This window comes from Cornus florida, unplaced genomic scaffold (assembly GCF_030987335.1).
Source record: "Cornus florida cultivar Cherokee Brave unplaced genomic scaffold, ASM3098733v1 CherokeeBrave_3.0.0_Hap2_Chr05, whole genome shotgun sequence".
NCBI lineage: Eukaryota > Viridiplantae > Streptophyta > Magnoliopsida > Cornales > Cornaceae > Cornus > Cornus florida.
Window position 1 is genome coordinate 95,803,375 of NW_026775575.1, and position 24,767 is coordinate 95,828,141.

The window sequence follows — 24,767 nt, forward strand, 5'->3', positions numbered from 1 at the left end:
ATTGAAGAACTACTTAACCAAGCTTTAACTTCTTTTTGCATAGCTTTCCTGTTGAGTCCCCTAACATTCCATAAACCAATCATTGACCAATAGGATTTGGTGGGAGGCACCCACCTGCAACCATACCTCTAGTAATTCTAACACTTGAATCCACTTCAATTTCTTTTTTCTTCTTTTTCTTTTGTTTCTTAGATGAGACACTCCCTTCAGGAGATACCGGAGCTATCACAGCAGTATCATCTTCAGCCTTTTTTTCCATCAACCTGGATTACTTGAATATTAGACTCGGAACCGTCTTGTATTATCTTATCAGCCTCAGCTTGATTCTTAGATGAAGCACTCCCTTCAGGAGATACAAGAACTATCACAGCAACAGCATCAGCAACCTTTTTTCCATCAGCCTGGACTTCTTGCATAACATTCTTAGCAGCTTCTAGCATTAGCTGGTTAACCTCAGCTTGATTGTCATCTTCCTTTATGTCAGAAATACCATCAGTAGCCTTTACCTTATCTAATTTTGAAACTAAAAACTCTGTAATCCCTACAATATCCATAGGAACTATAGAATCCTCACTCTCAACACTTTCATTGTGATACCCCCAAATTTTCGCGCGTGGGTTGATCAAGTCCACACCCAAAAATACGGGGATATAAAAAATAATTGATAATAAACAAGCACAGAATACAACATAAATAGAAACTGAATGGATAAATTAAGCAGAAGGGAAGTCTAAGTGATAATAGGATTACAGTCATCCGATACAAAATAAAAGTTTCAAAAATACAACTTGGGAATCTCATAAAGAAGACCCCCAAATTCGAAACCAACTACATAACTGAAATAGACAAGTCTAATATCTAAATGGATAAAACTCCTACCCTGGAGTAAATAGTAAGAGTAGATGTAAGGTAGATGCAACGGACAGCTAAAACCTTAGCCTTGCGGATGAAACTAAAGAGGGCCTGAAATATTTCAACAAAAGGTGGGTTAGACCCACAAGCAAGTCCTCTCTACTACATTCCAATAGAAAATCGATAAAATAATCATCTTAAATCAAAAACCATACCAGTAATAATATCTATTAATATAGAAATATACACCACTAAAATATAAATTATTAATCACTGATATGCAATAAAAAGTGCAATGAATTCCACAAATGATAAGTGTAAAAACATAATAGCAAGAAACTCAATAATAATCAACCACGTACCTAACAGCCATAAAATCTGTCTTGATAAAGTGAGTCTAAACTTATTAGCTAGCTCACGTGGTTCCATACATGCATATAAATAACCAACCACATACCCAACAGTCATAAAATCTGTCCCGGTAAAGTGAGTCTAAACTTATTAGCCAGCTCACGTGGTTCCACACAGGCATATAAAAGTAATAATGATTGTAATTTAAATGACATAATAATTTCCAAAAGATGCACACATTATAAAACATGTTAATGATTAATATCATCAATGGCTTATAAGCTAATTAAATTTCAAATAACATTCGTTATATTTTAATATATAAAAACTATGGCATGATTAGTATAAAAAAAAAATTAAAATTTTAAAAATATTCCATTATAAAAATATCCGAATACTCATAGTGATTAAAATCACTTAATAAAATACTAACAATGATTTATATCATTAATTAAAATAATGCTACATTTATGATTAAATAATAATCACAAAGATCATAAAACTACTTAACACTTAATAGTAGTTATCAAGCAACACATCACCCAATTAATTTTAAATACCAGCATTAACATAATAAAATATTTTCCATAAATAATTCATCTCGATTTAACTAATTTTCACATCACTATCTCACTAAAATAGAAATATCTCCTAGTAGGATAGGAATCTGAAGATAAAATTGATACCATTGGAAAGCTAACGAAAAGTCCTTAAATTTCAACTCAAGAATGACCCAATTTGGAGTTAAAATGACTAAGTTATGACCGTTTCAATTTCGTGTCACAAAACAGGCAAAATAATAGGTTGGGCTCAAACGCTACTGTGAGCGCGCCCACACCGGATTAAAAGCTAAGCTCTTGACACATGGCGTATTCTGATTCGCTACTATATCAACTCTGGTATTGCGCATCGTACCGGATCATTTCTTGCGGCTGCATGGGTATATTCATGCGCATGCACCGCACCTTATCGAAGCCTTATAAGTCATCAAGATTGATGGTTTGGATCCGCGCGCACATGGTTTTTCATGTAGCCGCACCGCACTGGATCACAACCCCTTCTTCTCTACCAATTGTCGCCGCCGGTGGCCGGAAAACTTCGCCGGAAGTTGTAGAATGCATAAAATGGCCGGAAAATACAAAAAAAAAAAAATCTAAAAAAATTCCAGAAAAATCTATAAAATTCCTAAAAATTATAGAAGCCTTATTTAACCATTTTAAAGTCATAAATGCAACAATTGGTCCCATAAAAATTCTAAAACACCTTAAACTCATTTTAATTCTAAAATTCATCATAAAAAATAAAAATATAATTAATCACCTAAACTAGCATGATTCTTGATCATAAAAATTGCATACGCACAGAGGTGAAAACTTTATAAATTCAAAGGGGAAGAGAAGAGCTTGGACTTACCTTTTATTTTCGTATTTAAATCAATCTGCAAGTTTCCTCCAGCCTCCTCCTCCAAACTTCTTCTCCAAATCCTACAGTCCTCTCTGGTTCTCTCCTTTCTCACTTTCCAGACCAAGGTAAGCATAGCATATATATATATATATACCAACTCTCTCTCTCTCTCTCTCTCCTCATAAATACTTATTCTCTCTCTAATAAATTCTTTGGAGTCTTTCTCATGAAGTTTTTGAAATAGGCCGGCTATGTACAACACACTAAAGTCCTCCATCCATTAACTATAGGAGCAGATATCAGCCTATTTGTCTTCTGTTTTACCAACCCCAACATAAGATAGTCAAAAGTAATTCAGAAGCTATTTTATTTTATTTTATTTTTTTGCTGACAATACCTAGTGCTACACAATCTCCCTTAAAGATACGAAACTTACCAAAATCAAACTATTAAATGTAGTTTCCAACCCACCAATAAATACTAACTTAAAGTTCTAAAAAAAATTATATAAATAATTCTTAACAATAAATAATTTAAATGCACATAAATAACCAAATAACGTTAAATAATTAAAAGCACAAAATAATAATAATAATAATATATATATATCTAATTTAATTTAATCCAATTTAATCAAATAAAACTCATTTAATTTTTTTTTTTTTTTTTGATAAGTCAAATAAAACTCATTTAATAATTTCCTTCAAATTACGGGGTATTACATTCATCAAGCACCTGAAATGCATTCTTAGCAATAATCGGATTTTGATACATTGGAGAAACTTTTTTCTTGCCACTTGATTTTCTTGGAATAGTAAAACCCTCCTCCAACTCCTCTGAAATTTTATCAGTAATAATCAAACTCAAATTCTAATCAACACACACATCTTTTCCCTTCACTGATTTCTTCACCACCCACTGTTTCTTCGATTTAGTGACTTTGATCTTATTTAATGGACACATATTTGAGTGTTACATTTTCTTACATAGACTACACACTTGGGGTTTCCATTTATACTCAATTTGGACTTTGAATTTCAGTCCATGTAATCGAGTTTGGATGGTTTCGGGAAAATTTCAATCCATCTCCATTTCTGCTAAAACGCGAACATACAATCCTTGCTCACGACTAAGAGTAATAGCATCTATATATAGAGGTTTTGCAATATTGGAGACCACCTTTGACACCGATATACCACTTCTAGCATGCACAGGGAGATCGTACACCTTTATCCAAATAGGCACTGAAGATAGAATATCACGTTCAAGTTGGATACTCTTATGACATTTTTTCACTATAATAGCACGACCTTGAAAAGTGTGGAATCTCGATAACACCTGTAATAGATCCTCCTCTGAAGGAAATCGGACCTGGAAAAATCCATCTTTCATGGATTCCACCATTGCATCCTTATTCCAACGTTTCTGAACAAAAGCTTTGAAGTAAGGAAAGTACGGTTTACTTCCCAACACGTAGCATACAATATAGTTTTCCCAATAATCCAATTCTTCTGCTATATCTTCATCTTCAATATCAATAACTTCTTTATTACGGCTTTCACTGTAATACGTCAAGGGGGTGAAGTTTGCAGATGTGGAGTTCACTAGTAAGGAACTCCAAGAAGGCTTAATAGGAGAGGACACAACCGTGGGTGGAACTTTCCCCACTGTAGAGGAGGGTTGACCCTCCTCTATGGCGTGATTTCTTCCACTGAAACCCTAAGAAACCCTAACTCACGTATCGCTATTCTAAAGAGAAAAAGGGTAATTAAGCTTAACTTCGATCTTCCTTTTTTGTTTTTCCCGTTCTGATTATTTGACATTTGTACTTATCAGAACACCTTTGCCTTTGTGCAAACTCTATTTGGGATGTTCACTTTCCAGAAGAGTATTGAAACTTTGAACAAGAAGATCAAATCCCTCTCTGGTGGTCTTAAAAGATCTATTGACTCAGAAAGGATAACCGAGGCCAAAAACACAAAACTGCTGGTTAAGCTGAATGAATCAGAGAAGGAGATAGATGCTCTGAGGGCTAAGAGGAACGCTCTAAGCGCTGAGAGAGGCGTGCTAAAGGCTGAGAGGGATTCCCTCCAAGACAAGGCTAACGTTCTGAAGACAGAGAAGAATGTCGCACAGACAGAAAGGAATGTACAGAGGGTAGAAAAGGGGGACCTTCAGCGCACTTTAATTGCTGAATGTTGACCCATTCCAATTCTGAGGAGAAGTTCTTAAATGAACGCTCCGCTCTATTGAACGTCATAGGCAGAGTCGATGGTGGCATGAGAGCTCTCCATGCTCGTTTCACTAGGATAGGGGTTCTTAGATATGTCGAGGGGTACAGAGACGGTTTTATTGACCGTTCTCCCTCTGAGGACGAATTAAGCTCTTGTGCAGGTCCAGATGAGCTAGATGCCTCCCTGGGCATTAACCCACCGAACACCTACCAAGACCCACTTCCTGATCCTGTTGAAAACATATTTGTTGAGTGTAATGAAATCGCAACTTCAGGGGTGATCCCACCTATTCGCCCTGCTCCTTTGAGTGTTCCTCCTATCACCACCATTACTCCGGCCACTGTTGCTGCCACTGATAGAGTTTTGCCAACTGATGAGGTCATTTATCTTGACTCTCCTTCTATAGGCGATGAAACAGCCAATGATGGAAAGGGAAACGGTGAACCAGCTGGTGATGATGGGGCAGGCAATGAATCCGGCATAGAAAAGGGTACTGCAGACTAGCGTTCTGTTGACTTTTATAGTCATTTTCCCTTTTTATTTCAATGTCAACTCATGTACTTCAGAAACTATTTTGTGATGAATGAAATAACAATTCTGTTATACTAATTCTCTATTCTTTAACCTGAACTTGAACGAGTTGATAGTTTGATTTTTCTATTTGATTTCCATTCCACAAGTGTTTGGCGTTCAGTTCGTGGTGCCATTTGTCACTTACTTAGCTAAGTGTTTGGCGTTCGGCTAGAATGCCACTTACCACTTATTATTTCTGCGCAAGTGTTTGGTGTTCAGCTCTTAGTGTCATTTGCCACTTACTTGGCTAAGTGCTTGGCGCTCAGCTGGAATGCCACTTGCCACTTTTTATTTCTGCACAAGTGTTTGGCATTCGGCTCTAAGTGCCATTTGCCACTTACTTGCTTAAGTGTTTGGCGTTCGACTAGAATGTCACTTGTCACTCTTTATTTCTGCGCAAGTGTTTGGCGTTCGACTTTTAGTGCCATTTGCCACTTACTTGGCTAAGTGTTTGGCGCTCGGCTGGAATGCCACTTGCCACTTGACTTCTATTTTGTGCAAGTGTTTGGCGTTCGGCTCTTAGTGTCATTTGCCACTTACTTGACTAAGTGCTTGGCATTCGGCTAGAATGTCACTTGCCACTTTTTATTTATGCGCAAGTGTTTGGCGTTCGGCTCTTAGTGCCATTTGCCACTTACTTGGCTAAATGCTTGAAGCTCGGCTAGAATGCCACTTGCCACTTTACTTCTATTTTATGCAAGTGTTTGGCGTTCGGCTCTTAATGCCATTTGCCACTTACTTAACTAAGTGTTTGGCGCTCGACTAGAATGCCACTTGCCACTTGACTTCTACTTCGTGCAAGTATTTGGCATTTAGCTCTTAGTGCCACTTGTCACTTACTTGGCGAAGTGTTTGGCGCTTGGCTAGAATGCCACTTGCCACTTTACTTCTATTTTGTGCAAGTGTTTTGCGTTCAGCTCTCAGTGCCATTTGCCATTCACTTGACTAAGTGTTTGCGCTCTGCTAGAATGCCACTTGCCATTTTACTTCTATTTTGTGCAAGTGTTTTGCGTTCGGCTCTTAGTGCCATTTGCCACTTACTTGACTAAGTGTTTGGCGCTTGGCTAGAATGCCACTTGCCACTTCTTTTTTTTTTTTAAAAGAAAAATTTTCTTTGCTTAATTCAATTTTTGAAACCAACTGAATTCCTTTTATATATCCTTGCAAAGGCTATACATTTGTAAGAACATAACTCTGAATGAATACTGCTTAAAATATAATTCAATCTTTTACTAGTAGTACCTTTTCAGAGACGTGGCATTCCATGGTTTGTTGACCAATCTTCCAGCCATAGTCTCTAACACGTATGCCCCTTTTCTTATGGCTTCTGCCACTCTGTATGGGCCTTCCCATGGTGACATCATCTTTTTTACAATCCCCACCTTCTTTTTCAGACCAGGTTGCCAGGTGCAAAGTCTCTATGCTTTACCCTTTTTGTTGTGGTTATTCATGAGTGTCTGCTGATAAGATGTGAGCCTTATTGCCGCTGCATCTCTTTTCTCTTCTAGGAGATCAAGGTTAAACTTCAACATACTATCGTTCTACTCTTGATTCCATGCTAAACTTCGAACAGTTGGAACTAAGTGCTCGATAAATATTACTACCTCAGTGCCGTACTCCATAGCGAATGGGCTTTCCCTGGTCGGCCGTCTCAGGGTTATTTTATAAGCCCACAAGACGTTCGGAAGCTCGTCCAACCATTTACCTTTTTCATCTTCAAGTATCTTCTTGATACAAGCAAAGATTGTTCTATTTGTGATATCAGCTTGACCATTTGCTTGCAGATGGCTATCCGTTGCCAACTTTTGATTGATTCCATACTCTTCTAGCAACTTTTCTTTTGCTTGCTGTCGAGATTAGTCCCATTGTCCATAATGATCGACCTTGGTACGCCAAAGCGACAAATAATATTACTTTAGATGAAGCGTCTTACTTGAGTTTAGGTCACACTAGGATATGGCTCTGCCTCCACCCATTTGATAAAATAATCTGTCGCTAGCAGAACATATTTGTTCTGTGACCTCGCGGTCGGCAGAGGGCTAACCACATCCATCCCCCATTGCGCGAAAGGCCACGGTTTGGCCATTACGTGTAAGTTTTCAGGTGGTTGGTGGATCAATGGTCCGAATCTTTGGCACTTATCGCATCTTCTAGAGAATTCTTCAGCATTTCGCAACATGTTCGGCCAAAAATATCCTTGTGTCATCGCTTTATACACTAGAGATCTTCCTCCTAAATGATTACTACACATACCCTCATGGATGGCTCGCAAGATCTGTCTAGCTTCTGTGGGGGTAACACATTTCAAGTATGGACCCGAGAAAGACCGTCTGTACAACTGATTATGCACAATAGCAAACTTTGTAGCATTTGACCTGATTTTCCTTGCCTCATCTTTCTGCTCGGGCAACACACCATCTCGTATGAAAGTCATGATTGGGTTAATCCAGCTCGGTTCATATGGTATGACATTAACTTGTCGAAGGTCTAAACCGGATGGTTCTTCAAAGATGGATGGCTGAGATAACACATCAACTGGTATAACCCTAGCCAATGTTTCTCCAGAACTTAATGCAGTACAAGCCAATTGATCGGCATCCTCATTGTATTCCCTCGGCAATTGGATGACTTTAATCTGATCAAAATCTATTGCTTCATGCAAAACGGTAGAGTGGTATGCCTTCATTGTCTCGTCTTTGGTTCCATATTCCCCCGTCACCTGCCAAATGATCAACTGTGAATCGCTAAAAGCAACTAGACTTTTTGTAATACCCCTAATTTTAAAAGGATAGTAATTTTAAAAGGATAGTCTCGGTATTTATTTATTTATTTTTATTGTATTTTTTTAATTGTTTAATTGATTATTTGACTAATTGTTTATGTGTTTAATTGAATTAAGTGTTACTTGATTAATTGACTACTTATCTATGTGTTATTTGTATTTTGTCTAGGTGTTATTTGTATTATTTATTTAATTAGATTGTGCGCTTAAATGATGTATTTGACTAATTGTAATTAATTATAAATTAAATGATTAAATGTTTTATTTTATTTTATTTTATGGTTATGGTTAGTGGTAATGGGCTAACTAATTGTGTCCCATGGACTACTTGGATATGAGGTTGGATGGGTATGGATAATTACCCATGGATAGTTGTATATCTATATATATAGATATATATGTATATACATATATATAAAAGGGAAAGTAATTTATTAATATTATAGTAACTTTAGTATTAATAAATAATTTGATGTATATATTTTATATATTTATATAATAAGGATATACATATATTTTATATGTAACATGTTTTAAGTTACCTTTTTAATATTATGGTAATTTTAGTATAAATAAATAATCTGATGTATATATTTTATTTATTTAATGAGGATACAGATAGATTATATACGTAACATGTTTTAAGTTACTTTTTAATATTATAGTAACTTTAGTATAAATAAATAATCTGATGTATATATTTTATTTATTTAATGAGGATATAGATAGATTATATACGTATTATGTTTTAAGTTACCTTTTAATATTATGGTAACTTTAGTATTAATAAATAATCTAATGTATATATTTTATTTAATTAATAAGGATATATATAGATTATATACGTACATATTTTAAGTTACCTTTTTAATATTTTCATTTTTTTATTTTTCTTTATTAAGTTGACTTGGATTGGGAAAAGGAATAGGGTTATTATTTAGCCTATAAATACACAACTATAGGTTGAAAAAGGAGTGAAAATATATCACGTAATATATTCTAAAGAGAGAGAGTTAGAGAGAGAAGGAGAAAGAGGAAGAAATGAGGAGAAAACCCTTTAGAGAGAAGATCAAGGAAGAAAAAGTTTAACTTTCAATCCGAAAGTTTAAGGCAAGTTCTTCTTCTATCCCTTTCCCTTTGATCCGTGTTTCTATACATGCCTAGAAAATTTCAGGATTTATTAAACATATAAAATTAAATAATTATGCATGTTTAATTGGATTAGAACATAGGTTTTATGAATTTGGTTCATATTTGTTCTTGTGTTATGAATTGATAAATGCATGATTTTGATTTGATTTCCGGTTTGAATTTTTACATGTTTAAATTATATATATTTCATATCTGTGGAATGATGGAACGTAGAAACATACCTAGGATTCCTGAACATTAAATAGGAACTAGGTTTGGGTTTAAATAAATTTAAATAGACTCAATCATAATGATGATTGCTATTTGAATGTTTTAAACAAACAAATGAATTTAATCTTTTAATATGTTTTAACAATTGAGATTAAATGTGTAGGATGAATTGGATATGGAGAATGCTTATTTGACGGTATAATAAAATATCATCATATGTATAAGATTCAGTTTATGTAGGACATATGATGTAGGAAACTTAAATAAATAATAAGTCATTCATATTTTGTGATGACTTGATATCATATTATCATAGTTATTTCTGGATTGTTTGATGTATTTTCTTAATCGTTACATCAATTGTTGAATTGTGTGATTTAATGCACCGATATGGGACGGTGGCATTCTAGGGATGGATTAACTTATCAGTTAAGTCCTACCTATTTTATATAAGGGAATAGATTAACTAAAATGTTAAGTCCTACTTATATTTAAGTCAGGTCAGCTGAACAAGTTGAATGACTTATGGAGGATTAATTTATTATATAAGGGAATGGATTAACTAAAATGTTAAGTCCTATTTATATTCAAGTCAGGTCAGCTGAACAAGTTGAATGACTTATGGAGGATTAATTTATACTGGATAGGATGGTTACTAGATTATATATATATATAAATATGGTGCCATGATATGAGCTTGAGTCTCAGGATCAATGGTTAGGGCGCGTATATCGCCAGGGATGTGTAGCTAGATATAGTGTAGTTGTGTACCCTGGTAGGTCTAGGTACTCATGCCCACTATATGTGCGCTTTGCATGTTGCTTACTATTCAGGTTGAGACAACCCTATAGTCTAATGAGGTTTCTTTAATGTGTATATATATATATATATATATATATATATATATACGGACTACTAGTTACTGTTGGATTGACTAGGATGTATACGTGTATCGGATCTCTGCTTGGACTGTAGTAGAGTAGAACTTGTTTGTGGGCCTGACCCACCATTATTTTTCAGGTGTTCGTCACGAATAGAGGTTGTTCGTGCTGAGCGGGGATCAGTCTACTTCATTCTTCCGATGCTACATAGGAGTTCCTTTATGATTCAGTTTCCTATTTTAGAATACTGTCATTTGTTTAGTTTGGATATTCTAGGGGTCCACATAGTATGGATTCCCGAGTTGTATTTTGGAGGATCAGTTGTATCAGAAGAGTTTATTAATTAATGGAAATATATTATGAGGTTTATTATTAGATTATCATTTTAGTTTTTTGTCAGCATTTTATTTATTCTTCTTTATTCTTTTGTACTCTGTATTCGTTTATTATCAATTTGTTTTGATATCCTCGGGTATTTGGGCGTGGGTCTGGCCAACCCGCATTCGGGAATCCGGGGGTATCACAGGTAGTATCAGAGCACTCCAGGTTCAAGTGTCCTTAGGAGTGTCTTTCGTTATGTGACTTCCGCGTTGCGTCTCTTAAAACTTAGAACCCATATTAGGATTCGTTGTACTTTATTTACGGTTTGTTAGAAGGAGCTGATGTCAATTATATTTTGTAGTCATAGAATGGTTGGCACTAGAAAAGGGATGGGTTCAAGGCGAAAGCAATAAAGACCCAAAGGAGTAGAGGAGTATGTTATCGATTTCGTTGCCAGAAGGCAGAGTTAAGGATTGACGGTTTCGGTTCGTTTGGCGTTACTTTAAAAGTATAAGCCAAGGAAGGATTTAGGTGTACGTGATAGGTCACCGCATATCGGGACCAACACGACTTCAGTTGATCTCAAAAAGGAAACAAGCAAGGAGTAAGAGCCGAAGAGGATCCTAATAGAGGAGATTTATGTGTATCAAATAAAGAGGGTACTAAATCTTGAAAAGTGATGATTGCGCGAGGTGATCTGAATTGGTAATAGTATAGCGAATGTTATTAGTAGAATTGGGGTTGATCAGTCTACAAATAATTAAGCTTTCTTATCATCTCCAAAAGAGGTATATAAGAAGTATTGTTCAGGAGTTTGGGGATCGGATGTGTTCTTATCAGAACGAAATATATAATTTTTAAATCACATACAAAAAGGCATTAGTATTATGTTGTGACGTTATAATTCGATTTATAAAGTCAAGTTAGACAGTTTATATTCCGCATATAAGGAGGATGAGGGTTAAGCCCTTGGTATTTGCTTAGGCAAACATTTGTGCTTTTAAGCGATGTTTTAAAGGATATGTTTCGATGTTGAATAATTATTTACGAAACTATAAAAGGAAATTTTGAAACAATCTAGTAAGGTTGATTTCAAAGGAAACTTTCTTTTCTAGAAAGAACGATGTCCTAAGTAGGAGTATATTTTGTTCTATTGTATTTATCATACGTGTTTTATTTATTTATTTTTGTTAATTACTTGGGATTTGGTATGTGCTTTAGTTGGGGACATAAGGGTGTGATCAGCCAATTATTGTTTTAATAACATGGTGTAATAGTGTTATTTACGCTAGATTTGTGAGCATACGATCGTAGGATTTGGTAGATACACATAAATCTAGCCAATCTATTGGACCTGGACGTGTGTCATTATGGTGTGTTTTGGGATGGGATAATTAAATCATCACTACGAGTCAAACAATTTAGAACGATTAGTTTGATATACTTTACGTTAGGTATGGATTCGTATCATATTACAATGCCATGATATTGGTGATTGTTAATGTTTCGGTATGCATGAGGTAGTGGTAAATAAAGACCACTGTAATGCCATGATGATATATCAGAGGTGCTGGATTTGCTGAACATCTTCTTGAAAATTTCAGAAGTTGTTACAAAGTCAGAAGGAGAATTTAGTATGGGATTAAGTACTTATTGGAATGACATCGAGTGAGGATAGGAGACTGAATAAATATTCATCAGTAAATTCTTAATCAAGAATTTATTCAAGAATTTATTCAAGAGGGTGTGTCATTAAGAGGAATTTACCGGTGTTGCACATGGAGGAGGAAATTAAGTCTCTTCATTTCCATAAATAATATGGAATTATTTTTTTAGTCACAATTTGCAACAATTAGCTGTTGCAAGGAAATTGATGACTTATGTAGAGGATGGAAAGATTTCATATTCTTTTGAAGTTAGACAAAGAAGTTGGATTGTCATTAACTTGTTTTAAAGAAACAAGGTGTATCAAAGACAAGATGGTGAGACCAAACACCTTTATAAAGATGAGGTGTATGGTATGCATGGAAAGGTCGTAGTTTGTTAACTTTTGTTGAATTAAAGTCATAGTTGACTAATGATAAATGGAATTACTGATTGATTTTCAATATTGGCAAATTTATCACCAATCAGTGGTGGATAAATTTAGTTACAGAATTCGCTTTTGAAGACGCTCTAATTTAAACGTTGGGTACAGACGAAAGCTGGTGGTATTGGATTAACGGTATTTTCTATAGACAAATTGGATGGAGGATGCACGGACTAAGTTTCACAACTTTTAATTCTTCTAATATTTATTAGATAATAGAGATGGACCATCAAAGATCACTAAATCCTTTGCAGCCATTTCCTATATTAAAGTGGAAATGAGAGAGCATTTGACAGATTTAGTTGCGGGATTTCGGATTTTACACAAGGGTCAAGATTCTGGATGGGATATTGGTTGACTGATACATTAGGTCAACTTGATTCTTGTCTATTTCGAACTGGTAGGACTTTAGTTCATACGAATAAAATGGATCACGAGATGGTTTAGATGGATTACAGTGGTGATTCACACTTTATATCAAGTTAAGTCCTACCTATTTTATATAATGAGGTTTATTATTAGATTATCATTTTAGTTTCTTGTCAGCATTTTATTTATTCTTCTTTATTCTTTTGTACTCTGTGTTCGTTTATTATCAATTTGTTTTGATATCCTCGGGTATTCGGGCGTGGGTCTGGCCAACCCGCATTCGGGAATCCGGGGGTATCACACTTTTGACCTTCAACTCTTTAGCCAGCTTTAGCCCAGCTAGCAATGCTTCGTACTCAGCCTTATTATTGATTGCCCTGAACTCAAGTCTGTCCGTTTGACTCAGCGTGATGCCCTCTGGCGTTTGCAGTTTGATCCCAATTTTTGCCATCATTCGATTTGAAGAACTATCAATAAAGAGCTTCCATGAAAAACATCCAAGATTTTCTTCTATGTCTTTTGCATCGAATTCCAGCAGGAAATCAACCACCGCTTGTCCTTTGATGGCCGTTCTGGGTTCATACATTATGTCAAATAATCTCAACTCTATGGCCCATTTTGTCATTCTTCTTGACAGGTTTGGCTTATACAGGATCATCCTTATAGGAAAGGTGGTCAGAACGACTATAGGATGGGATTTAAAATAATGCCTGAGTTTACTTTTTGCATTTACTAATGACAGGATCACTCGTTCGGCCTTTGAATACCTTCTTTCTGGTTCGGCCATTGTTTTGCTAACATAAAACACTGGGAACTGCTTTCCTTCTTCACATCGCACCAGAACGGCACTCGTTGCAATGCTGGACACACCAAGGTACATAAAGAGCTTTTCATTTGGCTCGGGAGCAGACAAGACTAGAGGGTTCTGCGTATATTCTTTCAAGCTGGTCAGTGCCTGTCGTTGCTCATCCCCCCAGGCCTACCTTCCATGGCCTCTTATTGTATCGAAAAATAGTTTACAACAATCTGACAGCTTAGAAATGAATCTACCCAGTGCGGCTATTCGACCTGTGAGTGCTTGCACTTCTTTGATCATTCTTGGTTCTGCATTTTTTATCAGAGCTTCTGTTTGGGCTAGGCTAGCTTCAATTCCTCTGTTATTGACCACGTATCCTAGGAACTGCCCAGAACCTACGCCGAACGAGCACTTAGTTTCAAACTGAGATCACGAACAGAACAATCTTTGCTTGAATCAAGAAGAAGCTTGAAGATGAAAAAGAGAAATGGTTGGACGAGCTTCCGAACGTCTTATGGGCTTATAGAACAACCGACCGGGGAAAGCCCATTGGCTATGGCGTACGACACTGAGGCAGTAATACCCGTCGAGCACTTAGTTCTAATTATTCGAAGTTTAGCGTGGAATCAAGAGCAAAATGATAGCATGTTGAAGTTTAACCTTGATCTGCTGGAAGAGAAAAGAGATGCAGTGGCAATAAGGTTCGCATCTTATCAGCAGACACTCGTGAATAGCCACAACAAAAGGGGGAAGCATAGAGACTTTGCACTTGGTGACCTGGTTTCTGAAAAAGAAGGTGGGGATTATCAAAAAGATGATGTCACCATGGGAATGCCCATACAGAGTGGCAGAAGCCATAGGAAAAGGGGCATACGTGTTAGAGACTATGCCAGAAAGATTGGTCAACAAACCGTGGAATGCCACGTTTCTGAAAAGGTACTACCAATAAAAGATTGAATTAAGCAGTATTCATTCAGAGTTATGTTCTTACAAATGTGTAGACTTTGCGAGGATATATAAAAGGAATTCAGTTGGTTTCAAAAATTGAATTGAGCAAATAACATTTTTCTTTTTTTTTTTAAAAAAAAAAAGTGGCAAGTGACATTCTAGCCAAACGCCAAGCACTTAGCCAAGTAAGTGGCAAATGGCACTAAGAGCCGAACGCCAAACACTTGCGTAGAAATAAAAAGTGGCAAGTGGTATTATAGCTGAGCGCTAAGCACTTAGCCAAGTAAGTGTCAAATGGCACTAAGAGCCGAACGCCAAACATTTGTGCAGAAATAAAAAGTGGCAAGTGGCATTATAGCTGAGTGCCAAGCACTTAGCCAAGTAAGTGTCAAATGGCACTAAGAGCCGAACGCCAAACATTTGCACGAAATAGAAGTCAAGTGGCAAGTGGCATTCTAACCGAGCGCTAAACACTTAGTCAAGTAAGTGGCAAATGACACTAAGAGCTGAACGCAAAACACTTGCACAAAATAGAAGTCAAGTGGCAAGTGGCATTCTAGCCTAGCGCCAAACACTTAGCCAAATAAGTGGCAAATGGCACTAAAAGTCGAACGCTAAACACTTACGCAGAAATAAAAAATGGCAAGTGACATTTTAAACGAGCGCTAAACTCTTAGTTAAGTAAGTGGCAAATGGCACTAAGAGCCGAACGCCAAACACTTGCATAAAATAGAAGTCAAGTGGCAAGTGGAATTCTAGCCGAGCGCCAAGCACTTAGCCAAGTAAGTGGCAAATGACACTAAGAGCCGAACGCAAAATAATTACATAGAAATAAAAAGTGGCAAGTGGCATTCCAGCCGAGCGCTAAGCACTTAGCCAAGTAAATGGCAAATGGCACTAAGAGCCGAACGCCAAACACTTGCGTAGAAATAAAAAGTGGTAAGTGGCATTCTAGCCGAGCGCGAAGCACTTAGCCAAGTAAGTGACAAATGGCACCACGAGCCGAACACCAAACACTTATGTGAAATGGAAATCAAATAGAAAAATCAAACTATCAACTCGTTCAAGTTCAGGTTGAAGAATAGAACTTAGCAAAACAGAATTGTTATTTCATTCATCACAAAATAGTTTTTGAAGTACATGAGTTGACATTGAAATAAAAAGGGAAAATGACTACAAAAGTCAGCAGAACGCTAGTCTGCAGTACCCTCTCTTATGCCGGATCCATTGCCTGCCCCATCATCACCAGCTGGCTCACTGTTTTCCTCTCCATCATTCGCTGTTTCATCGCCCATGGAGGGAGAGTCAAGATGAATGACCTCATCAGTTGGCAGAGCTCCGTCAGTGGTAGCAGCAGTGGCTGGACTAATAGTGGTGATATGAGGAACACTCAGAGGAGCAGGGCTAATAGATGGGATCACCCCTTTAGTTGCGATTTCATTACACTCAACAATTATGTTTTCAGCAGGATCAGAAAGTGGGTCTTGGTAGGTGTTTGGCGGGTTAATGCCCAGGGAGGCATCTAGCTCATCTGGACCTGCACAAGAGCTTGATTCGCCCTCAGGGGGAGAACGGTCAATAAAACCGTCTCTGTACCCCTCGGCATATCTAAGAGCCCATATCCTAGTGAAACGAGCATGGAGAGCTCTCATGCCACCATCGACTCTGCCTATGACATTCAACAGAGCGGAGCGTTCATTTAAGAACTTCTCTTCAGAATTAGAATGGGTCAACCGTTCAGTAATCAGAGTGAGCTGAAGGTCCCCCTTTTCTGCCCTCAGTATATTATTTTCTGTCTGTGCGACATTCTTCTGTCTTTAGAACGTCAGCCTCGTCTTGGAGGGAATCCCGCTCAGCCTTTAGAGCGTCCCTCTCAGCCCTCAGAGCATTCCTCTCAGCCCTCAGAGCGTTTCTCTCAGCCCTCAGAGCATTTCTCTCATTCTCTGATTCGTTCAGCTTAACCAGCAGCTATGTGTTTTTGGCTTCGGTTACCCTTTTTGATTCAACAGATCTTTTAAGACCAGCAGAGAAGGATTTGATCTTCTTGTTTAAAGTTTCAATACTTTTCTGGAAAGTGAACATCCCAAATAGAGTCTACACAAAGGCAAAGGTGTTATGATAAGTACAAATGTCAAATAATCAGAACGGGAAAAAAAAAAGTAAAAAAGGAAAAGAAGAATTACTTCAACAGCAGCTGTTGGAAGCGTTGGTACATTTCATTGAAGGTCATTTTGTTTTGAACCTCAATATCTTTGGGGGTCCATAAGCCCTTGTACACTACAAGAATTAAGGGTATTGGTGATAGTCCTTTAAGGACAATAAAAAAACTGTCCCTAAAGACACCCCTTTTAGGGATAGTCCTAAAAGTTCCGTCCCTAAAAGACCCTTTTTGGGGACAGTCCTAGCCTTTCCGTCCCTAAAAGACAAAAAAAAAAATGAAATAAGCCAGTGGCGCCAAAATTTAGTGCCATATTTAGTGAAATTATATTTGTTTTAATAAAAAAATTATCAGAAATAGCCTTTTGGGACGGTAAACTGTCCCTAAAGACACTACTTTTTGGGGACAGTTCCTAGGTCCGTCTCTAAAGCCCAAAAAAATTCTCCCAAATAAATCTGCTCGCGGGAAATATGGTGCTAAGTGATTTTCTGGTAATGTGAATTTTTTGTAATAAAAAAAAATTGAAAATGCTTTTGGGGATGGTAAATTTACCGTCCATGATTCGCTAATAGTAAATGCTACCTTCATAAATGACGTAGTTTTTGACTATTAAGTATATATATCTCTGCTCTCTCTCAAGTCGAAGATCTACAATGCCCTAACTCTCTCTCTCTCTCATGGCACCTCAGGGGGCAGACGATTCTCTCTCACCAGTGATGGCGAAGGGATCGTATCTAGGGTTTCGACCACCGTCTCGCGGTCGCTGATTGTACACCACAGCAAACGAGTGACGTCGGACGCAGCCTACGTGACCGTAAAATAGCGCCGTAAAATAGAAATTATTTCCGGCAATTACAAACATTGTGCCTTAATAATTTAATTATTTTTATTTTATTTATTATTATTTTTCCCTAATATAGCACATTTGGGTTAGGTTTCATATCGTCATTCCTTTCTTTTCTCTTATCCACGACATCAGGGCTTGGTGGTGTAACTCAGGGAAGAGCACGGCGGCTGTGGTCGATTGGTGTTGCGGGTGGTGCGCTAGTGGTCGATTGGTGATGTATCGGAGGTTTGGACAGTGGTGGTTGAAGGGTTGGGCTCCTGTAAGTTGTAAGTACTTTAAACCCTAATTTCCCCTTCTTGTTCTTGAGATGAAAATTGGCACCAAATCTTGCCCTTTTATAATTTCAATATTATCTAGATATACTGTTGGAAACCTTTTGTGCTTCTCTTTGACATCAGCTTAAAAGTTTATTTTTGTTTACAGTTCTCTCTAATTTCATATCTCAACCATCTCTGTTATAACTGGCCTTTGCCTTTTGGTGAATAGCGAATATAATGTAGTTGGATTAGGCTTTTGTTGGATTGAGTTGACCTGGCTTCAGAGCTGATATTATAGCAATTTCACTTCTCTAGGAATCTCCATTTGATCATTAATGCTGTTCACCCAAGTGATCGTCAATTTGGTTTAGTGTTTTGTCTCTGGTGCTCTTCAATATGTTGTATTTTAAGCTAAAATTGTCAGTGGGGTGCCGTTCACCCAAGTGGACATCAACTTGATTTAGTGTTTTGTCTCTGGTGATCCTGTTCTTGTTAAAAATATTTTAAACTTAGGTGCCTTGTTCTGGGCAATGGAGATCTAATAATAAAAATGGTTATGGAAGAGTCAAGTCATTAGAGAAACTTATTTGCTTTTGTTAAAATAATTGTTAGCACCATAATTGAGAAGATCTATTACCAATCAATAGAAATTGTCCATGATACTGGAACAATCATAGCTCTGTAGTTGCATACTGTAGTATAAAATAACTTCTATATAAAAATTTATATATTTTATGGTTATGTCCTCTAGTGTCTACATGTTTTTTTTTTTTTTTTTTGTCTGTGTCTGTGTCCATGTCCTCTGTCAATGTCCATGCATTTTAGCAAACCAATCTTGAGAAGCTCCTTTTACTTTTAAGGGCAGCTCTAGTTTCTTCCAACCTGAAACACAATCTTCTGGATGTACAAGAACTGAAAATTTTAGAACAACTCTAGCATTGTTGATTTCTTATATCTACTAAAAGGGGTCGAGGGCAACAGCAGAATTAAACTTTCTGAAGTTACATAATAAGACAAGTGTTCATTTTTAAAAGTTAGAGCATGTGTTTTGTTGTAATAATATCAATTTCAAAAAAATCATCAATAGTAGGTGCAGTCACTTGGTGAAGCCCCAAGATGCAAAGCCGAGGACGTGAGTTCTCTATTTCAGCAACTTTGATTGATAGAGACCACACCAGGCATTAGCCTTTTACTTACTCATAGACTCAGTGCTGACAGAGTTCTACATAGAGAGAATTATCAGGATGGACAAATACTCTCTCACACACTGCCATTTCAACATACTTCCTAAGGGATTCATTATAGAAGAATGGATGGTAAGTCCAATATAAGGTGAATGATACACAAATTCCAAATAGGATGACACCTGCACATGTTTGAGCCTATTGGATGGACCATAAGCATGGTAAACATCCCACCATATTCATGTACTCTCAACCCCAAAATGAAAACAATTGATTTTACAAATACAATTGATATATTCCCTGAGAAAGTTCCAGCTAGTTGAATGTATTGGGTGGCATATGGTGAAAGGTATTGAGAAAAGGAGGGAAACAGAGAGTTTCCATCTTGGTATAAATTTGCCAGCATGATGACTTAACAGTTCAACTAGATAACATAATTCCTTATTTACCCAAAAAAAAAAAAAAAAAAAAAAAAAAAAAAAAAAATTAGCATAATTCCTTTGCTACATCTGAAAGTTATTGCAAATTACCATACCTGCTAATGGCGCGATCTTTTACAAATCCTAATTCATTGTCCACACAAGGTCAACATCATCATTTTTCCTTAATCTAGAAGAGGTTGTAAGAGCCATTTGTTGGGCGTCAGAGATTTAGATGAGGTTAGGGAGCTTTATAGACAGTCACAGGGATGTTAAAGATAACGAGGGACTTTAGACATAGTTTCAGATTTTCGTTGCAAGAAGTTTAATTAAAAATTTTCCTTGATCTAGAAGAGGTTGTAGGAGCCATTTGGGATTGCAAGAAGTTTAATTAAAATTTTGTATTTTTTTTTTCAATTTGCCGAACATAGTAGAATTGTTTTATCTCTTGACTTATAATGTACATCCATTCATGCATTTTTTATTTTTTAATATCTTGGACTATGAAATGCTTGACTTTTGTTGGCTCAAATAGATGCTGAAAGTTGTAATTATTAGGGTTCAACAAAGTAATGTAATTATTGGTTTTCCTAACATCATATAATTGTCAAATTACTTTGACCCTGAATAAATTTTTATTTTTATTTTTATTTTTATATTTTTTTTATTATTATTATTTTTTTATAAGTTTTGAACTTGAATAAATCTTGTGGAACATGTTCCAGTTTATTATTCGAAAATACATGTTCATTTTTTATATTAATTGCTTGGTACCTATCATACATGATAATGCAACTTTGTGTAGATAATGCCAAGGTTAGGTGTAATGGGCTGGCCACTTGCCATCCGATCCAAAAGATATAAAAATAAAAAAGATATAAAAACCTATATCATGCAAAATTGTAGCCATTAGAAAAAAAATCTGATTTCAGAGTTGAAATTCATTCTCCTACTTTTACAGTAGTAGTAGAAATCATATTTGCATTGTCACTTTAGTTTTGGTAGTGGTACTTTGTAAGATTATGAGTCTTGTTGCTGATTATCATGTTGCTACTGTAGTACTATGACTTGTATGTGCTGATTTAAAACCACTACTAGGACTTTTGAGTGTACTGATAGTGAAGCCGACTACACTAGCAGCATAGAAAAAATATGGTAGCATTAGTAAAAGGAAAAACTTGTAGCCAAATCATATTATCGTACATTATGCAAACATCAGCGTGAAAGAGAAATGTGAGGGTTTCTGAAGGTTTATAGAGATGTGAGGGAGAGACGGGATAAAAATGGGGAGTAGAGAAGTAAAGGATTGTTAAGGCTTAGGACCTTTGGGTGTGAGCAGGGAAGTGGGATTGCTATAGAGTTTCTATGCTACAATGCTATTAAGCAGGGAACTAAGCTTTGCTTCAGGGCTCAAAGTTTTGCCATTCATCCGCAGCCGTTGTGTACTACTCGTCAAAATATATTACTTCCACCAGAAGGGATAAATGCGGCAGCCAATCTCTTTGCAGAGGGAAATTAGTGGGAATTATCTGGAGTATGTGAAGTGGAAATTCTTCCATAGAGTCTTCAGTTCTGCACTTCAAGTTCTTGCTACTCAGGTAATATTTTGTTCATGATTGAGATTAAATTTCAGTGCTGTAAGTGTGTGTGTTTGTGGGGTACTCATTTTTGAGTTAAATAACAGTTTTGGTGTTTTTGATGGCTTAACAATTTGTGAAAGGTTAATGATTATGTGTAATTTGAAGATACTTTTCCACAAATGTTTGATAGTATGGACTTTATGTGAACATCACTTCTCTGTTCTTTTGATGAATTGTTGATTCTGTAGGTATATTGCCAAAGGGCAAGCATTGTCATTCTCATGCCAAAATAATTATTTCAATTGGAAAGCTGATTGTATAATTGTTCATCACATGTAATTGCACTGTACATATGTGGCTATCAGGTTTGATTTTTATTTTTATTTTTCCCCTCATAATGTACAAGTCATACAAACAAAAGCAGATAAATTTATTGATTTTAGGGTTATGCTCTTTGTGTTTTTTATTTTTTATCCTTTCAGTAGTCCTTCTGATGTAAAAAAATGGTCTATTGCTAGGCATTGTTTCAAGCAATTGGAATTGGGTACTCCCGTTCACTTCCATCAGCTGCTGCCCTGAATTGGGTCTTGAAGGATGGACTCGGACGGCTAAGTAGGTGCATCTATACTGCCAGCCTAGCGTCTGCTTTTGATACCAATTTAAAGGTATGGCTTCTATTCCCACAAAAATCTGGGCCGCATATTATGGTATTACTGTTTACTTGCTCATGTTGCAATTGGCAATCACTAGCAACTCGTTGTTCTGTTTGGACGATAATCTTGTTATGTCAGAAAATATTTGAAAGAACCCATGTGAATGGTGAAAATGATAACTGCAGAAGAATTGAATGGAAAGACATGGCAGAGTATGTGCCCTAGAATGTGATGTCTAAAGCTTTTTTAACTAATCACTATCTGTTATCTCCTTTAAAGAGAGTTAGGTTCTGGACATTCGTGCTGTTCAGTTTGAGCATTGGAGTTGAGTTGCTGACTCCGGCGTTTCCCCAATACTTCTTGCTTCTTGCATCTGTAGCCAACATTGCTAAACGAGCCTTTCATGCTATCTGGCAACTGGTGTAAGTTTTAATGCCTCAACTATCTCTTGAACTTTTTTCCGTAACATGTGGGATCTTGGTTCCAAATTGTTTTCTAGAAATTGGATTATTCATTAGGCATGACATAAACTAGGTAGTACTTTATATCTTAAAATTAATGTAAGATGATGCTTCTCTGTATTCTTCATTGCATTGAATTGCATTTTCTTGTGATGGCAAAATGTTTAAATACTAAAAGAAGGCAACTACTTGGTGCTAAGATCCACCTATGTTATTGTTGCGACTGAGAGAGTGATTGGTGGCAGATCAAACCTTTGTCATTATTTTTTTTTATATGAAGTGGCTATTCTCAAACAAAAGCCTGTGTACTTGTGTTAGTTAGCCTGAGCTTTTATCATCTACCAAGTAGTTCCCTATATGAAAATTGGCAGTAGCGCTTCTCATCTAAAAGCCCATGTGCACTAGAACAACATTTAGCATCTGCTGCTTAATTTTGTCAAATATAGATTGAATCTTAAAATGTAGTTTGGACAGGCATGGATGGTGGATGTATCTTAGTATATGGTCATTTGCCAACCCTGCTAATGATAACTAAAGGAATTTTTTTTTTTCCTATATAATTTTTGGTTTCCACTTGTTTATGTGAATGTATTTACCATATTTACCCTCACAAATTTTCATTCTGAATGACCTGAGGTTCAGTAAAAATTTTGTATTGTTGATGAATAATAAAATTGGCTTAGGAAAAAAAAATATAATTCTCTTTTATTTAATCATGTGTATAACATAAAGATATCACATTTAGCCTTTCTTATTTCTTATTTTTCACTATTTTTTTTGCTCACTTTCCTAATTTCTCTCACTTCTCTTGGATTCAAACATATGGGAGATGCATGGAAGAAGCTACTTGGAACGGCTGGAGCAATGATGCCTGACTATGAGGATGTTGAAACCATTTGATGTTAAAGCTACAAGCGAATATTTTGTAGTTTTTGTTTAAAAAATTGGAGATTTTATAGTTTCATTATGAAATTAAGAGCTTGAAGTTTTTATAGATTTTATAACGCTATTGTGATAATTCTTTTTCTGAATTTGATATTGGTATAGAACATATTAATTGTGTTCTTTTTATTCAGGATTTGTCCCATTTGATTCAGAAAAGTTGCATACACAATCTCCCTTTTTTTTTTTTTTTTTTTTTGGACTTGCAACATAGAATATTTTAATCACACAAATCAAACCGAGCCCAAAATAAAAGCATAATAATAAAAATAAAAAATCAAATGAGTATTAGGGACAGTTTTTAGCTGTCGCAAATTTAGAAATAAATAAAAGAATTATGTACCTAATACTATATGTATTGGGGACAGTCACCAAAATTGTCCCTACTATATAAATGATTAGTGACCGTTTCTACAGTTCCTAATACCTGTTAGGGACAGTATTATTTGGGACAGTAGGTATCGTCCCTAAAGGTCGAGTTTTTTGGGGACGGTCATTTTTTACCGTCCCTAAAGATTTTTTGGCACGCAATAATTAGGGACGGACGATTTTGATCATTAGGGACGGTTTTGGGGTTTTTAGGGATAGATTTGACTGTCCCTAAAAACCAAATTTCTTGTAGTGGTAGAAGGTAAATGATGTGACCGGGTCTTTGAACAAAGAATCTATGGGGGCAATAACTGACCCATCCTCACGACTAAGCAAAGGACGCCATGGGGTCACTGTTGGTAAAGAGCCGGAGGTTCTGGCTGACTCACCCTTCGGAATGGATAGCTGAGGAGAGGGGACATGATTGGTGACCCTAAAAGAAGTCTGGGCCCTTCGGGCTGGATGGAGGTCACTTTGATCAGAACCACCCTCAGGCATGGGTCTTTTTCCCAGGATTTTTTTTGAAACGCCAGCTCGGGCGGGAGGAGATCTTTCAGCGCTGTGAGAAGAACCCCCAACATTTTGAGCACCATGTGGGGAAGTTTCAGTCAAAATGTCAGAAGGTTCATTATTCGGTACGATAGGCTGAACTTCAACTGAGGTTGATGTAGAAGGCCCAACGATCAGATGCTCGGTAGTTTGGGCCATAACTAGGATGGGTGAGGTAGCCGCAGTGATGGCTGGTGCAGTTGAAGGAGTGTGGGCAGAACGTCTCCTCCTGCTGAAAGAAGGAATTTGGATATTCTCCATGGTGGATCCAATGACGGATATGTCAGAGAGATTGTCGAGGGTGAGCAGGTCAGTGACTGAGGGGATGTTACTCAGAACTCTCTCCTTCAGAATGTCAAGCCTGGCCTGCAAACGCTGTAAACCAA

At 36.7% G+C, this 24,767-nt stretch overlaps 1 protein-coding gene across 7 annotated transcripts; it reads left to right on the forward strand.

Moving 5' to 3' along the window:
* Window positions 1-17,747: 17,747 nt before the first annotated feature.
* Window positions 17,748-23,525, forward strand: LOC132307772 (protein root UVB sensitive 4-like). Of its 7 annotated transcripts, XM_059805632.1 has the most exons (4): window positions 17,751-21,425; window positions 21,926-22,072; window positions 22,340-22,482; window positions 23,351-23,525. In XM_059805632.1, the coding sequence occupies exons 1-4, from the start codon at window positions 21,312-21,314 to the stop codon at window positions 23,394-23,396; spliced, it is 450 nt and encodes a 149-aa protein (XP_059661615.1). In that variant the 5' UTR covers window positions 17,751-21,311; the 3' UTR covers window positions 23,397-23,525. The 7 variants fall into 7 exon arrangements, 2 of the variants coding, with proteins under 2 accessions (XP_059661614.1, XP_059661615.1); XR_009482319.1 differs by adding an exon at window positions 21,656-21,772 and having other exon boundaries at window positions 17,748-21,425; window positions 21,926-23,525; XR_009482317.1 differs by having other exon boundaries at window positions 17,748-17,947; window positions 18,100-21,772; window positions 21,926-23,525.
* Window positions 23,526-24,767: the final 1,242 nt, after the last annotated feature.